Below are 20824 nucleotides of genomic sequence, written 5' to 3' on the forward strand. Positions count from 1 at the left end.
CAAAAGTTTCAGGACCATATTGGAAAATGTCAGTGCATCACTAATATCCCAGCGCTCAGTGCTTCAAGACAAAAATCAGTAGTTTTCAGAGCCTTGTCATTGTCGGCTTTTGCTAACTGAAATCAGCATTCTTTACAACCTGAGGCACTTTCTGTCAAAATGACCAGCAAGTAAGTTATTTCCAGCATTTTCCGTTTATATTTCAGTTCTCCAACATCCACAGTATTTTGTCTTTTATATTAGCAAATAAGTCATGTTGATGTAGAATACCTGGAGTGCCAGAACCATAAGTAACTTGAGTCGAAGTTTCTAAATGCTGGGAAACTGGAGAACAATGGAAGGACTTTGTTCAAACTTTTAAAACTACTGGGTTTTATAGATGTCTAGACTTTGTTATTGTTGCTGAAGTGTTCTTAAAGGAGGGTGGTGTATCAATTTGGTGTAACTCTGTATCCTGTCAAGCACAGAAAGCACTCTATTTCCTCCAACCTGTAATTGTTTGAAATGATTGAAAGCTGTATATGATTGGATGAAATGGCTGAGCAGTAACAAGTACATATTTTTAAGTCAGGTTTTTGCTGACTGATATATAATACCAAAATTAACAACAAATGCTACACCCACAAAATTCAAAAAGGACAAATGAGCAAATAAGAAATAGAAGAATGAATAGGACTAAATTTCCTCAGCTTTGAAAGCCAAATTACCAGGGCCCCAGGGTAGCATGTGGACCATGAACCTCAAATTGGACACCTCTGTTGTACAATGTTATTTCTTAAATACTTTGTGATATTACCATTTGGCTGAATCAGTGTGGATGCTCCTGCAGAGTAAGTGGCTGCCATCAGCTGTGTGGCTCCAAGAGCCTCGAACCAACTAAAGTGACAGATTCCCAGGATGGGTATGGCACAGAACTAGTATGAAATGTTTCTCCAAATACGTAGACAGTTCAGCAAAAATCTATGATAGCTGAGGAGTAGGAATTCATTTGCACTGTAATATCCTTCTTCTCTGAAGAGTTTACAGTAGTCATCTGAATCCCCAGATTAGTTTACAGTAAATCTGTGTAGATCATATTTTATAATAGTGCAGTACATGGAAATATTGCTTTTGGTCAATTTCTGTCAATAATGCAAAAGGATATTGTTACGAGCAAGTGAAAAAGGTGTCTAGAGGTCCTTTTAGCTTTCACCTGATCTTATTGTAACAGGGTTTATTTTTAAACACATTGTGTTTTGAGCTCCCCCTTGGTGAATCCTTGTTCACCGCTTTCCAATTATAAGGCAAATAAATGAGCACAACCAGGTTTTCTCACGTTTAAAGAAGAAAAGTGAAATTATTAAACCTTAAACTTAAACTCTAATTCGGTTAATGCCTACGGATACATGCCGTGCCCCACGCTAGCATGCACACGCGATACGTACATGCAAATGGAGACAGAAAACAGAAGAAAAATAAAATGGTGACGTTTGAGGCAATATCAGAAGAGTTTCTTGTTACTATGCTTCAAGCTCACTGTAGTCCTTGATTGTAGGTAGTCGTGCTTCTCGTTGGGGACCAGTATTCTTCTTAAACCTTGTTCACTGTAGGAGACTTTTCTCTCCTGGGGTTCATGTGTTTTCAATGGGTCTTCAGTTCCGTGAGAAAGAGATGGAAGCGGACAGGAGAGAGATGCTCTCAGTCCAGAAGCAAACAGCTTTCTCAGTTCAAACTCTCTGTGGCAAGTTCAAATTTAAAAAAAAACCAACAGCCAGTTAGTCATGTGATTAAACTGGTCTGATCATGTCTGTTTGTGTATTCGGCCATCTTAGCAATTAACCTGGAATGCAAGCCTCTCCACCTTCAACGTCTGGTTTTCAAAAGTCCATTGTAAATTAAATTGGAGTCCTTTCCAAGCACTGTCTGTTACTATGCAGATGTCTTTCCAGTCAGGGGCTTGGCAATTCCTTGTGATAGGCCCTCTTTTCTTCCCAACGACAATTTTAAGTTTTAATGTTCATGTGACGAAATAATGTGTGCCTCATTCTTGGCAGGTGGGGGCCTGCATGACAATATTCACAAGGTTAATATAACTTGTGGTCAATGTTGTTAACCTTGGGGGGAAATATCAGGAATGAGATTTATGATAAAGAATGAGGCAGGTTGCAGACCCATTTAGATGCATGGGAGTATGTTTTCCTCTGTTTTCTACTATTAGTGAGAAAAGTCAGCCTCGAGTACAAAACAGGGAAACCAGGGACCTTTCACTGACTCTCAATGTCCCCCTGCATGGTATAGTGTGTCAGAGCTGCAGCATATTGCATTGCCTTTTGGCTAATATGAGCAAACAGAGGAAAATACACTGTGTGGAGCTGGGTGTCTTTTCCCCATGATGCTGGGTCTCCGCTCTTTTTGCATTATCGTAGGACATCCTCTGATGGACTGCAAACAGTGGCATTGTAATAAGTGAATGAAGAAAGAGAGGCCTAACTATGCCCCTGCCTCATTTTCCTCCAGGAACAACCCGCAGTTGAAGCTGTCCTAGAAAGAACAAGCATTAGATTTGCACCCAGCCCTGCTCAGGTCTTAGCATCTGGACAGATCTACGTGTCCACCAAAAGATAAGTACCTTCTTTTATAGCACCAGGAAGAAGAGATCTCTGGTGTTGGAGACCTTCTGGCTGATGTTGGTACTGAGCACAGTGCCACAGAGGCCAGAGCAAAGGTGAATCCCTAGACGTTCAGCATCTCTGCCAGCAACCCCCCCTCCCCCCCACCCCCACCCAGTCTGAACTATGCTAATCAGAAAGTTTCTGGCTTGGCTCAGGATGGTTGGGGTCGGGGGAGTGGGAAGAGATAACTGGATATGGCAAATCAGCCTGATTGTTAGCTGAAGCCACCCTGTGACAACCTGCTTGATTGACATCACAGCCACCACCTTAACATTCACTCCCCTACAGTGTTCCACTGAGATCTGGCAGTGGATGGCTAAACCAGCTGTCTGCCAAATCCATTCAAGTCTGCATACCTTGGACTTAAGCTCAACACCATCCAGGTCAAAGTAGTCCCCTTGATCAGCACCCCATCCACCACTCTACTAAACATTCACCACCTCCACCACCAGTGCTCCATAGCAGTAGTATACCATGTGGAAGATGCATTGCAGCAACTCACCAAGGCTCCTTCGACAACACCTTCCAAACCTGCCACCTCTACCACCTAGAAGGACAAGGGCAGCAGACGTATGGGAACACTACCACCTACAAGTTCCCCTGCAAGACACACAGCTTCCTGACCTGGAACTATATTGCTGTTTCTTCATCGTCACTTGATCAAAATCCTAAACTTGCTTTCTAACAGCACTGTAGGAGTACCTTCGCCACATGGATTGCAGCAGTTCACGAAGTCGACTCACCAGCATCTTCTCAAGGGCAATAAGAGATGGGCAATAAATGCTGGCTTTGCCAGTGGCACGCACATCCCACCATCAAATAATTTAAAAAGGTTGGACATATATGGCTCCTGGCTTAAATTTCCAGCCCTTCTAGCACCTTCCTGCCTGGCTTATGCTGGAAATGTGCCAGAAAGGCCATGGATTTTCATCCCCGGCTCTGCTACTTATCATGAATAAGCACTTTAACTGTCAGTTCCTGGAACAACTTGTTTTGGTTTGAAATGCCCAATTGCACGTGGATGATGGTAGAACTGCTGTATCTAGCACCAGCAGAACCCTCATGTATACCCAGGACGGTGAAAAGATATTGAGGGAAGCTGAAAAAGCAAGATACACAGTGTGCTGATAGTTCATTGCACTGTGTCACAGTTTGGTAAGAAAGGTCCTCACTTTCAATTCCTTAACCATTTTGTGACATCCCTTTAATAATTTTTGTATTATCCAAGCATTTGAAGAATTTACTATGTTACATTACACATTAATTTTATTGACATGAACTTAATATGAGTTTTAAAACTAATCCATATGAAGCAGGTGCCCAGTGGGACAGATAGTGCCAGTATACTTTTGCACAAGGTTTGAACTCTCAACACTCTGTAGTATCTTAACAATACATTTCTAAAAATCAATAAACTAGACACTACATGCCCTGTGTTTTATATCATGGTGTCCAGGACATCAAAACAATTCCTCATCTCCAGCGGTGATGTACCCTTCAATTCGAAGTGAGGCTCTCTTATTTCATAGAATTTTACAGTGCAGAAGGAAGCCATTCAACCTATTGTGCCTCTCCCAGCTCTCTGAAAGAACATAGGACAGGATTAGGCCATTCAGCCCCTTGAGCCTGATCCGCCATTCAGTTAGATCATGGCTGATTTGCGTCTTAACACCATTTACCCTCCTTGGTCTACTAGCCATTTCGCAGCAGCCTCCACTTAGTCCCATTCCCTTCTCCTTCCCTCACACCTGTTTAATTGTTTCCAAATACTTTTCCACCTTCATTTATTAAAGCTATTATGGATTCTGCTTGCCCATTGTTTCTGGCAGGGCATTCACATACTAACAATCCTCTGAGTGAAAAATGTGTTCCAAATGCCTCCCTTTGTTCTTTAGCTGATGATCTTAAATTTATATCTTTTATTTACTGATTCACTAAACACTGGAAATCATCAAAAGCCCTCATGGTTTGAACACGTTCATTAGCTCTTCTCTTAACTTCTTTCTTTAGTGAAAAAACTCCAATTTCTCTCGAGCCTCTCACCTCTGGTATAATTCTAGTGAATCTCTGCATTCTCTCTATGATGTTGGCCTTCTTCCTAAAGTAAGGCATCCAAAATTGGACTCAATATTCTAACTGTGGTCGAGCCAATGACTAGAATAGCTTTAACATTATCTTTACTTTTTGACTTGATGCTCCCATTATGAAACCTAGGAACACATCACTGTGTTTTTTTAAAAATAGCTTTTCAACTAGTCTTTCTGTTTTTAAAGATTTGTCAATCTGAACCAACAAGACCCTTTGCTCTTCCACTCCTTTTAATACATGTTTACCATTTAATACATATTTCCTCTCCTTATTCTTCCTCCCATGTTTCAATATCTACCTGCCCAACTTGTCGATGTCCTCCTGGACAGGTTTTCAGTCCTCTTTACAATTAATCACATCCCTATTTTTGTGTTGCCAGTACATTTTGATATTGTGCCCCATATCTGAGTCCCAATCACATATATAGAGAAAACTCATGGCCTTAACAGCGACCCCTGGTGGACATAACTGTTTACATCCCTTGAATCTCAAGAAAGATCCTTCAGCAAACTTTCCATTCATGCTGCCACACTCCCTTTAATGTTTGTGCATCCTTTTGTCAGCAAGACTTCGACATGCACTTTAACAAACACCTTTTGCAAATCCTTATATGTAAGATTCTGTGCATTTTCTTTGTCAATACAAAAAACCCTGTTAAATGTCAAACAAAACTTCCCTTTTACACTAATTGACCTTGTTCCTTCTGATGTCCTGGCCAATATTTATCCATCAATCAACATTACATTAAAAATTCGGTCATTATCACATTACCGTTTGTGGGACCTTGCTGTGTGCAAATTGGTTGCCACATTTCCTACACAAGAACAGTGATTACTCTCCAGAAGTACTTCATTGAGTGCTTTGGAACCTCCTGAGGTCATGAAAGGTGCTATATAAATGAAAGACTTCCTTTCTTTAAGTGAATCTGATTTGTATCCTGTGCTGTGGCCTCCACAAGCATATGACATTAGCAAAACTGGTCCATAGTTTACCCGTTCTCCCATCCCTCTTTTCATAGATTTATTTGCAACACAGAAGAGGCCATTCAGCCCTCTGAATCCATGCCAGTTCTCTGCGGAGGAATCTAGTCAGTCCCACTCCCCCGCTCGCTCCCCATAGCCCTGCAAGTTTATTTCCTTCAAGTGCTCATCCAATTTCCTTCTGAAATCATTGATTTTCTCCACTTCCACCACCCTCGTCATTACCACTTCCTGTGTAAAAAAATTCTTCTTCATATTCCCCCTGCATCTCTTGGCCAAAACCTTCAATCTGTTTCCCTGAGTCCTTGTACCATCAGTTTGTCCTTGTCTAACTTATCTAAGCCTGTCATAATCGAACAGAGATATTAGATTATATCCACTGGGACACCTTGCATATCCCAGGATTTTCTCTTTGCTCAGCTGTTTTCTTTCTGAATACTTTGAACATTCTAGGCTGAATGTCATGAGGGCCTATGTTACTATTTTCAGAGGAATCCTTCCCCTTGATGTTAACAGCTCCGTATTGACTGTGAATCAGGAAGCACTTTCACAGCATCATAAAGTAGTTTTGGATGAGAAATGTCATTCAAACCATCTTGGCTCAACAAAGTCCCTGGACTTTGCAGTACTTTGTGGAAGTCTACTTTATATGTTGGTTACACTTTGTGCAAAGAATATCCTTACACTAATTCTAAATTTATCTTCTACTAGTTTGAATCTATAACCCCTTGTTGTACATATAGGAATGAAACCGGACGGACAACCCAGCATCGACCTAGGCACCGGAAACGACAACGGCAAACCCAGCCCTGTCAACCCTGCAAAGTCCTCCTTACTAACATTTGGGGGCCTGTGCCAAAGTTGGGAGAGCTGTCCCACAGACTAGTCAAGCAACAGCCTGACATAGTCATACTCACAGAATCATACCTTAGAGACAATGTCCCAGACACTGCCATCACTATCCCCGGGTATGTCCTGTCCCACCGGCAGGACAGACCCACCAGAGGTGCTGGCACAGTGGTATACAGTAGGGAGGAAGTTGCCCTGTGAGTCCTCAACATCGATGCTGGACCCCAGGAAGTCTCATGGCATCAGGTCAAACATGGGCAAGGTAACCTCCTACTGATTACCACCTACTGCCCTCCCTCAGCTGATGACTCAGTACTCCTCCATGTTGAACACCACTTGGAGGAAGCACTGAGGGTGACAAGGGCACAAAATGTACTCTGGGTGGGGAACTTCAATGTCCATCACCAAGATTGGCTCGGCTGCACCACTACTGACTGAGCTGGCCGAGTCCGAAAGGACATAGCTGCTAGAATGGGTCTGCCGCAGGTGGTGGGGGAACCAACACGAGGGAAAAACATACTTGACCTTGTCCTCACCAATCTGCCTGCTGCAGATGCTTCTGTCCATGACAGTATTGGTAGGAGTGATCACTGCACAGTCCTTGTGGAGACGAAGTCCCGCCTTCACATTGAGGATACCGTCCATCGTGTTGTGTGGCACTATCACAGTGCTAAATGGGATAGATTTCGAACAGATCTAGCAATTCAAAACTGGGCATCCATGAAGCGCTGTGGGCCATCAGCAGCAGCAGAATTGTACTCAACCACAATCTGTAACCTCATGGCCTGGCATATCCCCCACTCTACCATTACCATCAAGCCAGGAGACCAACCCTGGTTCAATGAAGAGTGCAGGAGGGCATGCCAGGAGCAGCACCAGGCATACCTCAAAATGAGGTGCCAACCTGGTGAAGCTACAACCCAGGACTACTTGCATTCCAAACTGTGTGAGCAGCATGCGATAGACAGAGCTAAGCGATCCCATAACCAACGGATAAGATCTAAGCTCTGCAGTCCTACCACATCCAGCCGTGAATGGTGGCGGACAATTAAACAACTAACTGGAGGAGGTGGCTCCACAAATATCCCCATCCTCAATGATGGGGGAGCCCAGCACATCAGTGTGAAAGATAAGGCTGAAGCATTTGCAACAATCTTCAGCCAGAGTGCCGGGTTGATGATCCATCTCGGCCTCCTCCTGAAGTCCCCAGCATCACAGATGCCAGACTTCAGCCAATTTGATTCACTCTGCGTGATAACAAGAAACGACTGAAGGCACTGGATACTGCAAAAGCTATGGGCCCTGACAATATTCCGGCAACAGTACTGAAGACCTGTGCTCCAGAACTTGCCGCGCCCCTAGCCAAGCTGTTCCAGTACAGCTACAACACTGGCATCTACCCTGCAATGTGGAAAATTGCCCAGATATGTCCTGTACACAAAAAGCAGGACAAGTCCAATCCCGGCCACTTACCGCCCCATCAGCCTACTCTCGATCATCAGTAAAGTGATGGAAGGTGTCATCAACAGTGCCATCAAGTGGCACTTGCTTAGCAATAACCTGCTCAGTGATGCTCAGTTTGGGTTCCGCCAGGGCCACTCAGCTCCTGACCACATTACAGCCTTGGTTCAAACATGGACAAAAGAGCTGAACTCAAGAGGTGAGGTGAGAGTGACTGCCCTTGACATAAAGGCAGCATTTGACTGAGTATGGCATCAAGGAGCCCTAGCAAAACTGAGGTCAATGGGAATCAGGCGGAAAAACCCTCCGCTGGCTGGAGTCATACCTAGCGCAAAGGAAGATGGTTGTGGTTGTTGCAGGTCAATCATCTGAGTTCCAGGACATCACTGCAGGAGTTCCTTGGGGTAGTGTCCTAGGCCCAACCATCTTCAGCTGCTTCATCAATGACCTTCCTTCAATCATAAGGTCAGAAGTGGGGATGTTCGATAATGATTGCACAATGTTCAGCACCATTCGTGACTCCTCAGATACTGAAGCAGTCCATGTAGAAATGCAGCAAGACCTGGACAATATCCAGGCTTGGGCTGATAAGTGGCAAGTAACATTCGTGCCACACAAGTGCCAGGCAATGACCATCTCCAACAAGAGAGAATCTAACCATCTCCCCTTGACATTCAACGGCATTACCATCGCTGAATCCCCCACTATCAACATCCTAGGGGCTACCATTGACCAGAAACTGAATTGGAGTAGCCAATACCGTGGCTACAGGAGCAGGTCAGAGGCTAGGAATCCTGAGGCGTGTAACTCACCTCCTGACTCCCCAAAGCCTGTCCACCATCTACAAGGCACAAGTCAGGAGTGTGATGCAATACTCTCCACTTGCCTGGATGGGTGCAGCTCCAACAACACTCAAGAAGCTCGACACCATCCAGGACAAAGCAGCCCGCTTGATTGGCACCCCATCTACAAACATTCACCACCGACGCACAGTGGCAGCAGTGTGTACCATCTACAAGATGCACTGCAGCAATGCACCACAGCTCCTTAGACAGCACCTTCCAAACCCGTGACCTCTACCAACTAGAAGGACAAGGGCAGCAAATACATGGGAACATCACCACCTGCAAGTTCCCCTCCAAGTCACACACCACCCTGACTTGGAATTATATCGCCATTCCTTCACTGTCGCTGGGTCAAATTTTTGGAACTCCCTTCCTAACAGCACTGTGGGTATACCTACCCCAAATGGACTGCAGCAGTTCAAGAAGGCAGCTCACCACCACCTTCTCAAGGGCAATTAGGGATGGGCAATAAATGCTGGCCTGGCCAGTGACGCCCACATCCCATGAATGAATAAAAATAAATTCGCTATTTATCTTAAAAAGATTATCAATTTTACTGACAGGCGCTGAGGATTTGATTGGTTGCATAATGGCATCTAAAATTTAAAAAATAATTTGGCAGCGAACTTCTCTTGGTTTACAGTTATGGATTAAAATGCAAGAATAAAAATAACCATTCAGGAGCAATAAACATATGCCCCATCTCCAAAAGGCAGATGTTTTAACATTAATATCATAATTCCCGTCCCTTGCACTTTTCAATGGGATAATAATTGGAGCGCTCATTCACACACTCACCTCCGCAATGTGCAGCCTCTCAGTTACATAAAGCCCCAGGATACAGCGCAAGCGCAGGAGGACCACGTGATCCTGGCTCCGGTGATACATCCTATTCCCAGTGACGTCAACGTCCAGGTCTTCGGGTCGCCATTTTCCCCTCTCCACCAGAGTAAAACGAAACCGCTGTGCAACTCTGATCGGGAAAACAATACGGCCAATGAGACAGGAGGTTTTACTATTACACATTTTAAATTAATGCAGAATAACTGGCAGGAACAGTGGCTGCAGAAAGTTTCAGTTTTGCATTATATGAATTGAGAAATATCGTCTTGTAGTCGTTTCCGACATTGGTCAGCCTGGTTTCATTTAAACAAACACGCTGTTATTTTTTAAAATTAAAATTTCAGTCTTTAGTTTGATACCTTTGGAGCTTTATCCAATATAGTGTGAGTGTCAATAAAGTTATTGTCATATTGATAAAATGGCGGTCTCCATGTTTTGAAGTCACGGAGAAGCAATGTGAGTAAATGCGGGGATCTGATGGTGTTTTTATTGTAACCTTGCAATGAAACAACATCATAAGATGACGGGTTAATCTAAACTCAATGTAAATAATTTTTCTCTGCAATAACAGGAATTGAAATAATCAGTTTTTAACCTTCAACAGATGCTGCCTGATCTGCTGAATGTTTCCAGCATTTTCACTTTTATTATAAATTTTTGTTGGGACTTTTTTTTCTTCACAAATTGCATTTTTTTCCGTTGATCGTTTTGTTTTAATGAGCAGTTGGGTTAACCGGTAAATTCTATCACTTCTTTTTGTGGTTTCCTCTTTAGTTGTCAGATATCCTGCCCCGAGTTTCACAGCTCCTGATGTGGAAGGCCTGTGACCTTCAGCTGAAGCGCAGGAAATTCTCCCTCTTTATTATTTGAAATTCAGCCACCTGTAAATGCAAATTTTAACATTGTGACCGTGCCACCTCTATCACTCACGTTTCCAAGCCTACGGTGACTATTGTGATTAGAATGCAGTGACTGGGTATAGTACACTGGGCAAATAAATAAAACGACAGATCAGTGGGAGGTGTTCATAAAAAGAAAATAATATGATACAGAGCCAGTTGATACCCCTAAGGGTCAAGAGCTTTATTTGCCCCCCCCCCCCCCCAAAAAAAAACTGCCGGAGATGACTGATTATTTCAACATTAAACTAAAAAAAAATGCAAAAAAACAATCTTGGCAACTGGTAGACATGCTAAAGAACAGCAAAGGATGGCAGAACAGGCAGTAAGAGCTACGAAAAGGGAGTATGAAAAATGTAAGATAAACCTATGTTTAGTTCTTTGAAAAGTTTGTTTACTCTAGGAATACAAAATTGACTGACTTGAGATACTTCCTAAATTCAATTTATTGTTTGAATTTTAGTATTTAGACATAGGATGAGTAGCTTACAATATTGTGGTAGCAAGTTCCCTTTACTTACAAATCACACTACAGGTGATCAGTCCGTAGTTGAATGTATTCGTAGTTTATCAAGCTGCTGCTGCTTGTTTTTCTTTCTGTCTCTCATCGATTGTCCTTATCTTCCAAGTTTTATACCTACAGTGGGGCGTACTGGAATGTTGCTTTCGAGAGAGACGGGAGCTAGTTAATCAAATTACACATTGCATATCCGCTTCGAAACACAGCCCACTTCCTCCTCCAATTTCCACAGTTCTTTGAAGATGGCAGCGCTGAGTATTCATGTAGTTTCTCAATTTCTATTTGTTTATCTTACAGTTGGAATTGGTGCCCACAAGTCTTGACCATGTAAAGTGTGCTGATGTACATAACACTTTTGCTAATCAGTTTCATCCTGTGCGCAACACCCTGATCACAGGGTTGATTGACTTCTTGTCTCCACAGAATGACCTTGCTTCTGACATCAGGCCTCCTTGCAAGGCCTCTGGATCTTTTGGTCAAATCATGCCCAGATTTGATTGGCCAGGGAGCACTGGCAAGTCTTGATTGACCAAATTTGATTGCGGCTGCAACTTTGCAAAAGAAGTATGCATGGATATCAAAGTCAACATTTTTAACAGTTATATTCGAAAAAAGAGGGTGTTTGGGAGCAAAACTAATAACAGTAATATTGTCAATGAAAATAAGGAAATGACGGACATGTTAAACAATTACTTTACATTAGTATTTACAGTAGAGGAAGAGGATAGCATGGCAAACATTCCAACAAAACTAATATTGAATCCGAGATGGAGACTGACCAAAATTAAAGTAAGCAAAACAGCAGTAATGAGGAAAATAATTGTACTAATGTGTGACAAATTCCCAGGACCAGATGGTTTCCATCCAAAGGTATTAAGGGTCGTAGGTGAGAACATTGCAGATGCCCCAACTATAATCTTGCAAAGTTCTCTCGATTCGGGAAACGTTCCTTTAGATTGGAAAATAGTGCATGTTGCTCTGCTATTTAGGAAAGATGAGAGGGGGAAACCAGGAACTTATAGACCAGTTAAGTTAATAGCTGCTGCTGAGAAGTTACTAGAGTTTATATTTAAGGATGGGGTGACTGAACACTTTGAAAATTTTAAGTTGATCAGAGAGAGCCAGCATGAAGTTGCAAAGGGTAGGTCATGGACAAACCTGATTGAATTTTTTGAAGAGGTGACTAAAGTAGTGGACAGGATAATGCCTCTGAATGTTATTTATATGGACTTCCAGAATGCATTTGATAAAGTCCCTCAATGAGACTGTGACTTAAAGGTGAAGCTCATTGGATTTGAAAGCAGGTTATTACACTGGTTTGGAAATTGGCTGGGTAGCAAGAGATAGAGATGAGGGATAATGGGTGGGTACTCTAATTGGCAGGATGTGACTAGTGGTGTCCCACAAGGACCTAAGTTGGGGCCTCAATTATTCACCATACTTTCCCATGCATTTGCTGCCCTTGTCCTTCTAGTTGGTAGAGGTCACAGGTTTGGAAGGTGCTGTCTATGGAACCTTGGTGCGTTGCTGCAGTGCATGTTGTAGATGGTACACACTGCTGCCACTGTGCATCGGTGGTGGAGGGAGTGAATGTTTGAGGATGGGGTGCCAATCAAGTGGGCTTCTTGTCGAGCTTCTTGAGTGTTGTTGGAGCTGCACCCATCCAGGCAAGTGGAAAGTATTCCATCACACTCCTGACTAAGGAGGCGTATGGCAGATTCAGAGTGCTGAAAACAGCGTACGCCCTAGAGGAGTATAGAAAGTGTAGGGGAGTACTTAAAAAAAGTAATTAGGAGAGCGAAGAGGGGGCATGAAAAATCACTGGCAGACAAGGTAAAGGAAAATCCCAAGGCATTTTATAACTGTGTTGGGGCAAGAGGATAACCAGGGAAAAAGTGGGGCCCACTAGGGATCAAAGAGGCAATCTGTGTCTGGAGCCGGAGGACATAAGCGAGGTTTCGAATGATTACTTTTCATCTGTGTTCACTGTGGAGAGGGACGATGTAGGTGTAGTGATCAGGGAAGGGGATTGTGATATACTTAATCAAATTAGCATTGAAAAGGAGGAAGTATTAGTGGGCTTAAAGGTGGATAAATCCCCAAGCCCAGATGAGGTGTATCCCAGGCTGTTATGTGAGGCAAGGGAGGAGATAGCGGGGGCCCCGACACAAATTTTCAGATCCTCTACGGGAAATGGGCAAGGTCTTACATGAATATTTCTCATCTGTATTTACTGTGGAGAAGGTCATGGAAGCTAGTGAGTTCAAGGGAGGGAACACCGATATCCTGGAGCATATCAACATTACAAAGGAGGAGGTGTTGGAGGTATTGAAGCACATTAAGGTGGATAAATCACCAGGGTCTGACCAAATGTATCCTAGGATGCTATGGGAAGCAAGGGAGGAGATTGCTGGTGCCCTGGCAGAGATTTTTGTATCATCGTTAGCCACGGGTGAGGTACCGGAAGACTGGAGGATAGCTAATGTTGTGCCTTTATTTAAGAAGGGCAGCAGGGATAAGCCAGGCAACTACAGGCTGGTGAGCCTTACATCAGTGGTGGGAAAGTTATTGGAAGGGATTCTGAGAGACAGGATTTATATGCATCTGGAAAGGCATGGTCTGATCAGGGATAGTCAGCATGGCTTTGTGCGTGGAAAATCATGTCTCACAAATTTAATTGAGTTTTTCGAGGAGGTGACCAAGAGGATTGATGAGGGCAGGGCGATAGACATTGTCTACATGGACTTTAGCAAGGCCTTTGACAAGGTCCTGCATGGTAGACTGGTCTAGAAGGTTCGAGCACATGTGATCCAGGGTGAGCTAGCAAATTGGATACAAAATTGGCTTGGTAGGAGGCAGAGGGTGGTAGTGGAGGGTTGTTTTTCAGATTGGAGGCCGGTGACCAGTGGTGTGCCGCAGGGATCAGTGCTGGGCCCTCTGTTGTTTGTCATATATATTAAAGACTTGGATGTGAATGTAGGGGGCATGAGTAGTAAGTTTGCAGATGACACCAAAATTGGTGGTATAGTGGACAGTGAAGAAGGTTGTCTAAGGTTACAACAGGATATAGATCAACTGGGAAAGTGGGCAAGGGAGTGGCAAATGAAATTTAATGCAGACAAGTGTGAAATGATGCATTTTAGGAAGTTAAACCAGGGCAGGACATATACAATGAATGGCAGGGCCCTGGGGAGTGTTGTTGAGCAGAGAGACCTTGGGGTGCAAGTACATAGTTCCCTGTAAGTGGAACACAGGTAGACAGGGTGGTGAAGAAGGTGTATGCCATGCTTGCCTTTATCGGCCGTGGCATTGAGTACAAGAGTTGGGACGTCATGTTACAGTTGTACATAACGTTGGTTAGGCCGCATTTGGAGTACTGTGTGCAGTTCAGGTCGCTGCACTACAGGAAAGATGTGATTAAGCTAGAGAGGGTGCAGAAAGGATTCACAAGTATGTTGCCTGGTTTGGAGGGCTTGAGTTATAAAGAGAGATTGGATAGGCTGGGTCTGATTTCCCTGGAGCGAAGGAGGCTGAGAGGGGACATGATAGAAGTATCTAAAATTATGAGAGGCCTAGATAGGGTAGATAGCCAGAGTCTGTTTCCCATGGTAGGGGTGACTAAAACTAGAGTGCATAGATTTAAGGTGAGAGGGAGGAGGTTTAAAGGGGATCAAAGGGGTAAATTTTTCACACAAAGAATAGTGGGTATCTGAAATGAACTGCTTGAGGAGGTGGTGGAGGCAGAAACAGCGGCGACATTTAACAGGCATCTGGACAGGTACTTGAATGAGCAAGGCATAGAGGGATATGGAATTAATGCAGGCAGGTGGGATTAGTATAGATAGGCATTATGGTCGGCATGGACGTGGTGGGCCGAAGGGCCTGTTTCTATGCTGTACGACTCTATGACTCTCTGGCCACAGGAGAGGTACCAGAGGATTGGAGGACAGTGAATGTGGTACCATTATTCAAGAAGGGTAGCAGGGATAAACCAGGTAATTACAGATGGTGAGTCTAACATCAGTGGTAGGGAAATTATTGGAAAAAATTCTGAGAGACAGGATTAATCTCCACTTGGAGAGGCAGGGATTAATCAAGGATAGTCAGCATGGCTTTGTCAGGGGGAGATGGTGTCTAACAAATTTGATTGAATTTTTCCAGGAGGTGACTAGAGGTGCAGATGATGGTAAAGAAGTTGATGTAGTCTACATGGACTTCAGTAAGGCTTTTGATAAGGTCCCACGTGGGAGATTGGTGAAGAAAGTAAAAGCCCATGGGATCCAGGGTAATTTGGCAAATTGGATTCAAAATTGGCTTCGTGGAAAGAGGCAGAGGGTCATGGTCGAGGGTTGTTTTTGCGATTGGAAGCATGTGACCAGTGGTGTACCGCAGGGATCGGTGCTGGAACCTTACTGCTTGTTGTGTACATTAAAGATTTAGATGTGAATATAGGAGATATGATCAGTAAGTTCGCAGACGACACAAAAATTGGTGGTGTCGTAAATAGTGAGGAGGAAAGCCTTTGATTACAGGACGATATAGATGGGCTGGTAAGATGGGGGGAGCAGTGGCAAATGGAGTTTAATCCTGAGAAGTGTGAGGTGATGCACTTTGGAAGGTCTAACAAAGCAATGGATTATACAATGGATGGTAGGACCCTAGGGAGTACAGAGGGTCCTTGGGGTGCTTGTCCATAGATCACTGAAGGCAGCAGCACAGGTAGATAAGGTGGTTAGGAAGGCATTTATTAGCTGAGGCATAGAATATAAGAGCAAGGAGGTTATGATGGAGCTGTATAAAACGCTGGTTAGGCCATAGCTGGAGTACTGTGGACAGTTCTGGTCGCCACACTATAGGAAGGATGTGATTGCACTGGAGAGGATGCAGAGGAGATTCACCAGGATGTTGCCTGGGCTGGAGTATTTCAGTTATGAAGAGACTGGATAGGCTGGGGTTGTTTTCCTTGGAGCAGAAAGGGCTGAGGGAGGGACCTGATTGAGGTATAAAAAAGTATGAGGGGCATTGATAGGATAGATAGAAAGATACTTTTTCCGTTAGCGGAGAGGTCAATAACTAGGGGGCATAGATTTAAGGTAAGGGGCAGGATGTTTAGAGGGGATTTGAGAGGATTTTTTCAGCCACTGGGTGGTTGCAATCTGGAACACACTGCCTGAAAGGGGTAGTAGAGGCAGGAACCCTCACAACATTCAAGAAGTATTTAGATGAGCACGTGAAATGCCATAACATACAAGGCTACGGGCCAAGTGGGGGGAAATGGGGTTAGTTAGGATGGGTGCTTGATGGTTGGTGCAGGCGCGTTGGGCCGAAGGGCCTGTTTCTGTGCTGTAAAACTCTATGACTCTATGATGGGATAGAAAGCAACTTACCCAAATTTGCTGGTGGCACAAAGATAGGGAAGCAGTGTAGATGGAAGCATAACATTACAAGGAGCTATAGATTGATTAAGCGAATGGGCAAAACTGTGGTAAATGAATTTCAGTGTAGGCAAATGTGAAGTAAAAAGGACAGAACAGACTTTCTAAATGATGAAAAGCTAGAAACACTGGAGGCCCAAAGAGACTTAGGCTCCAGGTACATAGATCATTAAAATGTCATGAACAAGTACAAAAAATAATCAAACAGGCTGATGAAATGCTGGCCTTTATATTTGGAGAGCTAGAATACAAGGGGATTGAAGTCATACTTCAGATGTGCAAAGCCTGGGTTATATTTCATCTGGAGTACTGTGAGCAGTTCTGGGCACCAGGATACATTGTCTTTGGAGGAAGTGCAGTGCAGATTTACCAGAATAATACCTGGACTCCAAGGGTTAAATTACGAGGAGAGATTCCTCAAACTGGGGTTGTATTCCATGGAATTTAGAAGGTGAAGGGGTGATTTGATTGAAGTTTTCAAGATATTAAGGGGAATAGATAGGGTTAGATCGAGATAAACTATTTCTGCTGGTTGGAGAGTCTGGGATTAGGAGGCATAGTCTAAAAGTTAGAGCCAGGCCTTTCAGGTATTAATTTAGGAAACACTTCTACATGCAAACGGTGGCAAAAGTTTGGAATGTTTTTCTGCAAACGTCAATTCATGATAAAGATATTGATGGCTATTGAGCAAAGGGAGATATATGGAGTTAGGTTGCAGATCAGCCATGATCTCATTGCATGGTGGAACAGACTCAAGGGGATGAATGGTCTACTGTTTCAATGTTGTGATCAAGGTGTGATAATTGTGATCCGTGCATGCTACTGAGCTTTTTATAGTTCTCTGACACTAAGCTGTATCATCAGATAGTAGGTTGGGTGATGTAAACAATGAAATAGACATCGGAATGGCAGATAGAATTTGATGTCAATTAAACATGTTTCTTATTAAATTAAACTCAATTTGAGGGTTATCTACCAGAATGCTTAAAATTAACTACTTACTTGTGAAATCTCTTTTTTTTTAAAGGTGCAGGATTGCTTAAGATGAGTACTTTTGTTCAAAATACTGCCCCCTATAGCAAATGGTCAAAATAATTTGCTCATGCTGCTTTCAGGGGTAGTCTCGGGCCTGGAATCATGTTGTGATATTTAAGTGCTATGTTGCTCTGTTCCTTTAAGGCCACTGCTCCAAAAATTTAACTCAGTTATTTGTAACTACTTCTGAACTGCTGAGACCAATAGAAGCATTTTGCAACTATGTGCAGAAGAGATAAGTTGGAGTGTGTTACATGACAAGTTCAGCCACCCCTTTGTCACCCCGTCAACAACATAAATTTAGACAGGAGATGTGGCAGACATACTTTTGGGATTAGACTGTGGCAGTATGTATAAAGCTCAGATTAGATTTCTATTTGTTAAGGAGGAAAAGGGGGTGGGGCGGTGGTGGATGGCAGTGAAGGAGAGGAGAAATGGGGAAAAAATGAGAGGGAAATTGATGACAATGAAAAGGGGAATAAAATCAGTGGCAGTGGAGAGAAGGGGGAGCTGAATGATGATGATGAAGGTGAGAAGGAAAGGAGCAGAAGCTGGAACTTTTACCAGGAGAAGCTGGGAGCAGAAATGGGGGTGGGTGGAGGAAGAGAGGAGAAACTGAGCCTGACACTTTGGAGTACTGGAAGAAGGATTGTGCATTAAATGACGGAGTGGGAAGAGTGTCAGCATCAACTGGGAAGTGTGGGAGAAGAATATCTGATCAAATAAGTTGAACATGGAGAAGATGCAAGTTAAATTGAAAAGGCAGAGGGGGTGGTGGGGAGGGGGGGGGGGGGGGTGGGTGGGTGGGGAAGAGTGACAAAATGAACTGGCAGAGTTATGGAAAAGAGCCTGTCTGTGAAAGGGTGGAAAGTTGGATGGATGTAGTGTCTCTGAAGGGGATGCTGAGCTGTAGAATGCCTCTCTGAACTGAGATGGAGGGAATAGATGTGGGAAAGTAAAGATTGAAATAACCTTTGGGGGTGGGGGAGGTGGGGAAATATGATGGTTAGTTTATTAAAAATCAACATTTTTAAATTGAGAAAAGCAAATTGCAGAAGATTTATTGAAATAAATGTAAAATTGTAAAAGATTTCTGGGGGAGCATGGCCCCTCCTGAGACCCCTAAAAATCTACTATCCAGTTTGGCATTTTCAACATTTGGATTTTCTCTTCAGGCTTTCATCTGCTTTTTTTCTCTAATACAAGTGAAGGAATGTTGTGTGACAATACAGCTTACATTAAGTCATGTATAATGATTTGTCTTCATGTGTCAGAGCCATTCTCTCACCAGCAGCTTCTTGGACATGTCCCAGGTTGCAGGATGCTGTTGGTCAGCTTTTGCTCATATTTTTTGCGGAGTTGATTGTAACTTGTAAACTTCAGGTTCCACGTAAATGACCACCTTTTCAAAAGATTGATTTGCATCTGTAATAAGCAGTGCTGTCTAATGTATGATGCATATACTCTACACATAAGACTGTACATTAGCTTGTCTTCTGTGGTGTAGTTCAAGGACAGTCTGGGGTCTGGAGGATGCTTATGTGTTTAATTGTGTCTAATTTGGCCTGTCCCTTTAAGACAATGGCTTGGATATTTCATGTGGGGAAGTGGTCTGAATAGGCACATTTTGAGGTTTATTAGAGGCTGTTTTCTGACAGAAGTTTATGTAGATTGACAGCTGCTTGTAAATCCTCAGCTGCTACTCTTCGAGAAAGGAATAGGTTAGAAAATCGAGTAGGAAATGATCAACTTTCTTATATTTTTTTACTTTTAATATTGTTCAGTTGAAGTGTAATATCTGAAATGAGAGATGTAAAGCTTTAAGGATGCTTGCAAGCATGACATGATGATCCTAAATGTCAACTGTTGCACCTGGGAGTCACTAGCTGGCAAAAGAGGGAAATGGTGACACATACTGTGGACTGGTGTGTACTATCATGATGACCAATTGCAACTGCAACTTGGCAACAGGCGCCACTGTCAAAAACAGCAACTCACAGCGTCACTTGGCAGCTTCACGTGCAGCACTTGTGGCAGAACCTGCCTCTCAAGGATTGGCCTTCACAGCCATCAACAAAGGTGCACCAAGAGAAGACACCCCAACTAAATGGATTGTTTGCTGCGTGTCCATCATCTTTCATAGATGGAAGGATGCCAACCAAAGCTTTTTTTATACTTGATTTTTTTTTCTTAAAGTAAAACTTCCTTGATGAGCACAAGTCCAGTTTCAGGTTTCCATCCCTCCAGAGTGTGGAGTGGATGTTGCTGAGTGGGCCATCGAGTAGCTCCTGACAACTGCTCTGGACTCGCAGTGCTATGGTTACTGCAGTTATAAGTTACTGTCAATGTGTTAATATACCAAAGACTTTTACAGAAACTCGAATCCTTTTTATACCTATGATCTGTTTTTACATGAACAATTGAGTACTTTGGACTAAATCCTTTTTTCTCTTTAGGAAAGGACATACAGTTTAGTTTAATTACTCAACAGCCATTTTATCTGAATTCAATTTCTCCTCAGAGCTTTTACAATCGGAAATGGCATCTTATCTTATTTTGCTGTGCCATTTCCAAAGATGATAGCACTCACTTTCAGAAGCACCATTATCTGTTCTAACAGAAAATGCAAATTTTGGGAGATTTGGGTTTTAAATACCCTAATTTAAAAGTTAACAATTTACAATAATCTATTAATTAAAAAAAAGTTGATATCCTTCTTAGAAGTCTGCTTTATGCGTTAATATTTAATCTCACCAATTGGCTATTATTACCTTCTAGTTAATAGCTCATTTATATTTAAACAAAAGTCCTGATTCCATGCAGGATCATGTTTTAAAGTTCCCGCCTGATATTTTACCTGTCCATGAGGTTTTTGAATAGATGAGATATTAAAAGGTTCTGATAAAGCAATGTAAAACGATTGAATGGTGAAAGATTGTAACACTCACTCACTTTACAACCACAAGAATTAGACTTTCATGAGGCATTTGACAATTTCCACACAAAAGACTATTTTTCAACCTCAACTTGGGGAAATTTACTGGAAAGAATCTATGGGGAGAAATTGGCTAAACCCCAAAAGCGGGCGTGGGGATTGTGGTACGTGATTAACTCTGCCTGTTCATTGTGTTGCATGCATCAGCAGGGAGCCTGATATTGCGAATAGCTCGAGCAGGGCTGTCCAACTTTATTGTGTAAGGGGCCACATTACACATTTA

General features: G+C 43.0%; 2 protein-coding genes across 3 annotated transcripts in view; one reads left to right on the forward strand and one right to left on the reverse strand.

Annotated features, from left to right (window-relative positions):
- The window catches only part of blvra (biliverdin reductase A), a 63426-nt gene extending 52163 nt beyond the window's left edge, over positions 1-11263 (reverse strand). Inside the window, exons 1-2 of the mRNA XM_068011635.1 lie at positions 11138-11263; positions 9673-9847 (exon numbers count right to left, since the gene is read on the reverse strand). Of these exons, the coding sequence (XP_067867736.1) occupies positions 9673-9762 (90 nt within the window). The 5' untranslated portion in view covers positions 9763-9847; positions 11138-11263. The remainder of the gene's footprint in view (positions 1-9672; positions 9848-11137) is intronic.
- coa1 (cytochrome C oxidase assembly factor 1) overlaps positions 10125-20824 on the forward strand; it is a 107830-nt gene continuing 97130 nt past the window's right edge. Inside the window, exon 1 of one of the 2 annotated variants that reach the window (XM_068011649.1) lies at positions 10125-10173. The gene's annotated coding sequence lies outside the window, so the exon portion shown is untranslated. The remainder of the gene's footprint in view (positions 10174-20824) is intronic. The other variant, XM_068011659.1, reaches the window with a different exon arrangement.

Source organism: Heterodontus francisci, chromosome 2, assembly GCF_036365525.1.
Source record: "Heterodontus francisci isolate sHetFra1 chromosome 2, sHetFra1.hap1, whole genome shotgun sequence".
In the NCBI taxonomy this organism is placed as follows: domain Eukaryota; kingdom Metazoa; phylum Chordata; class Chondrichthyes; order Heterodontiformes; family Heterodontidae; genus Heterodontus; species Heterodontus francisci.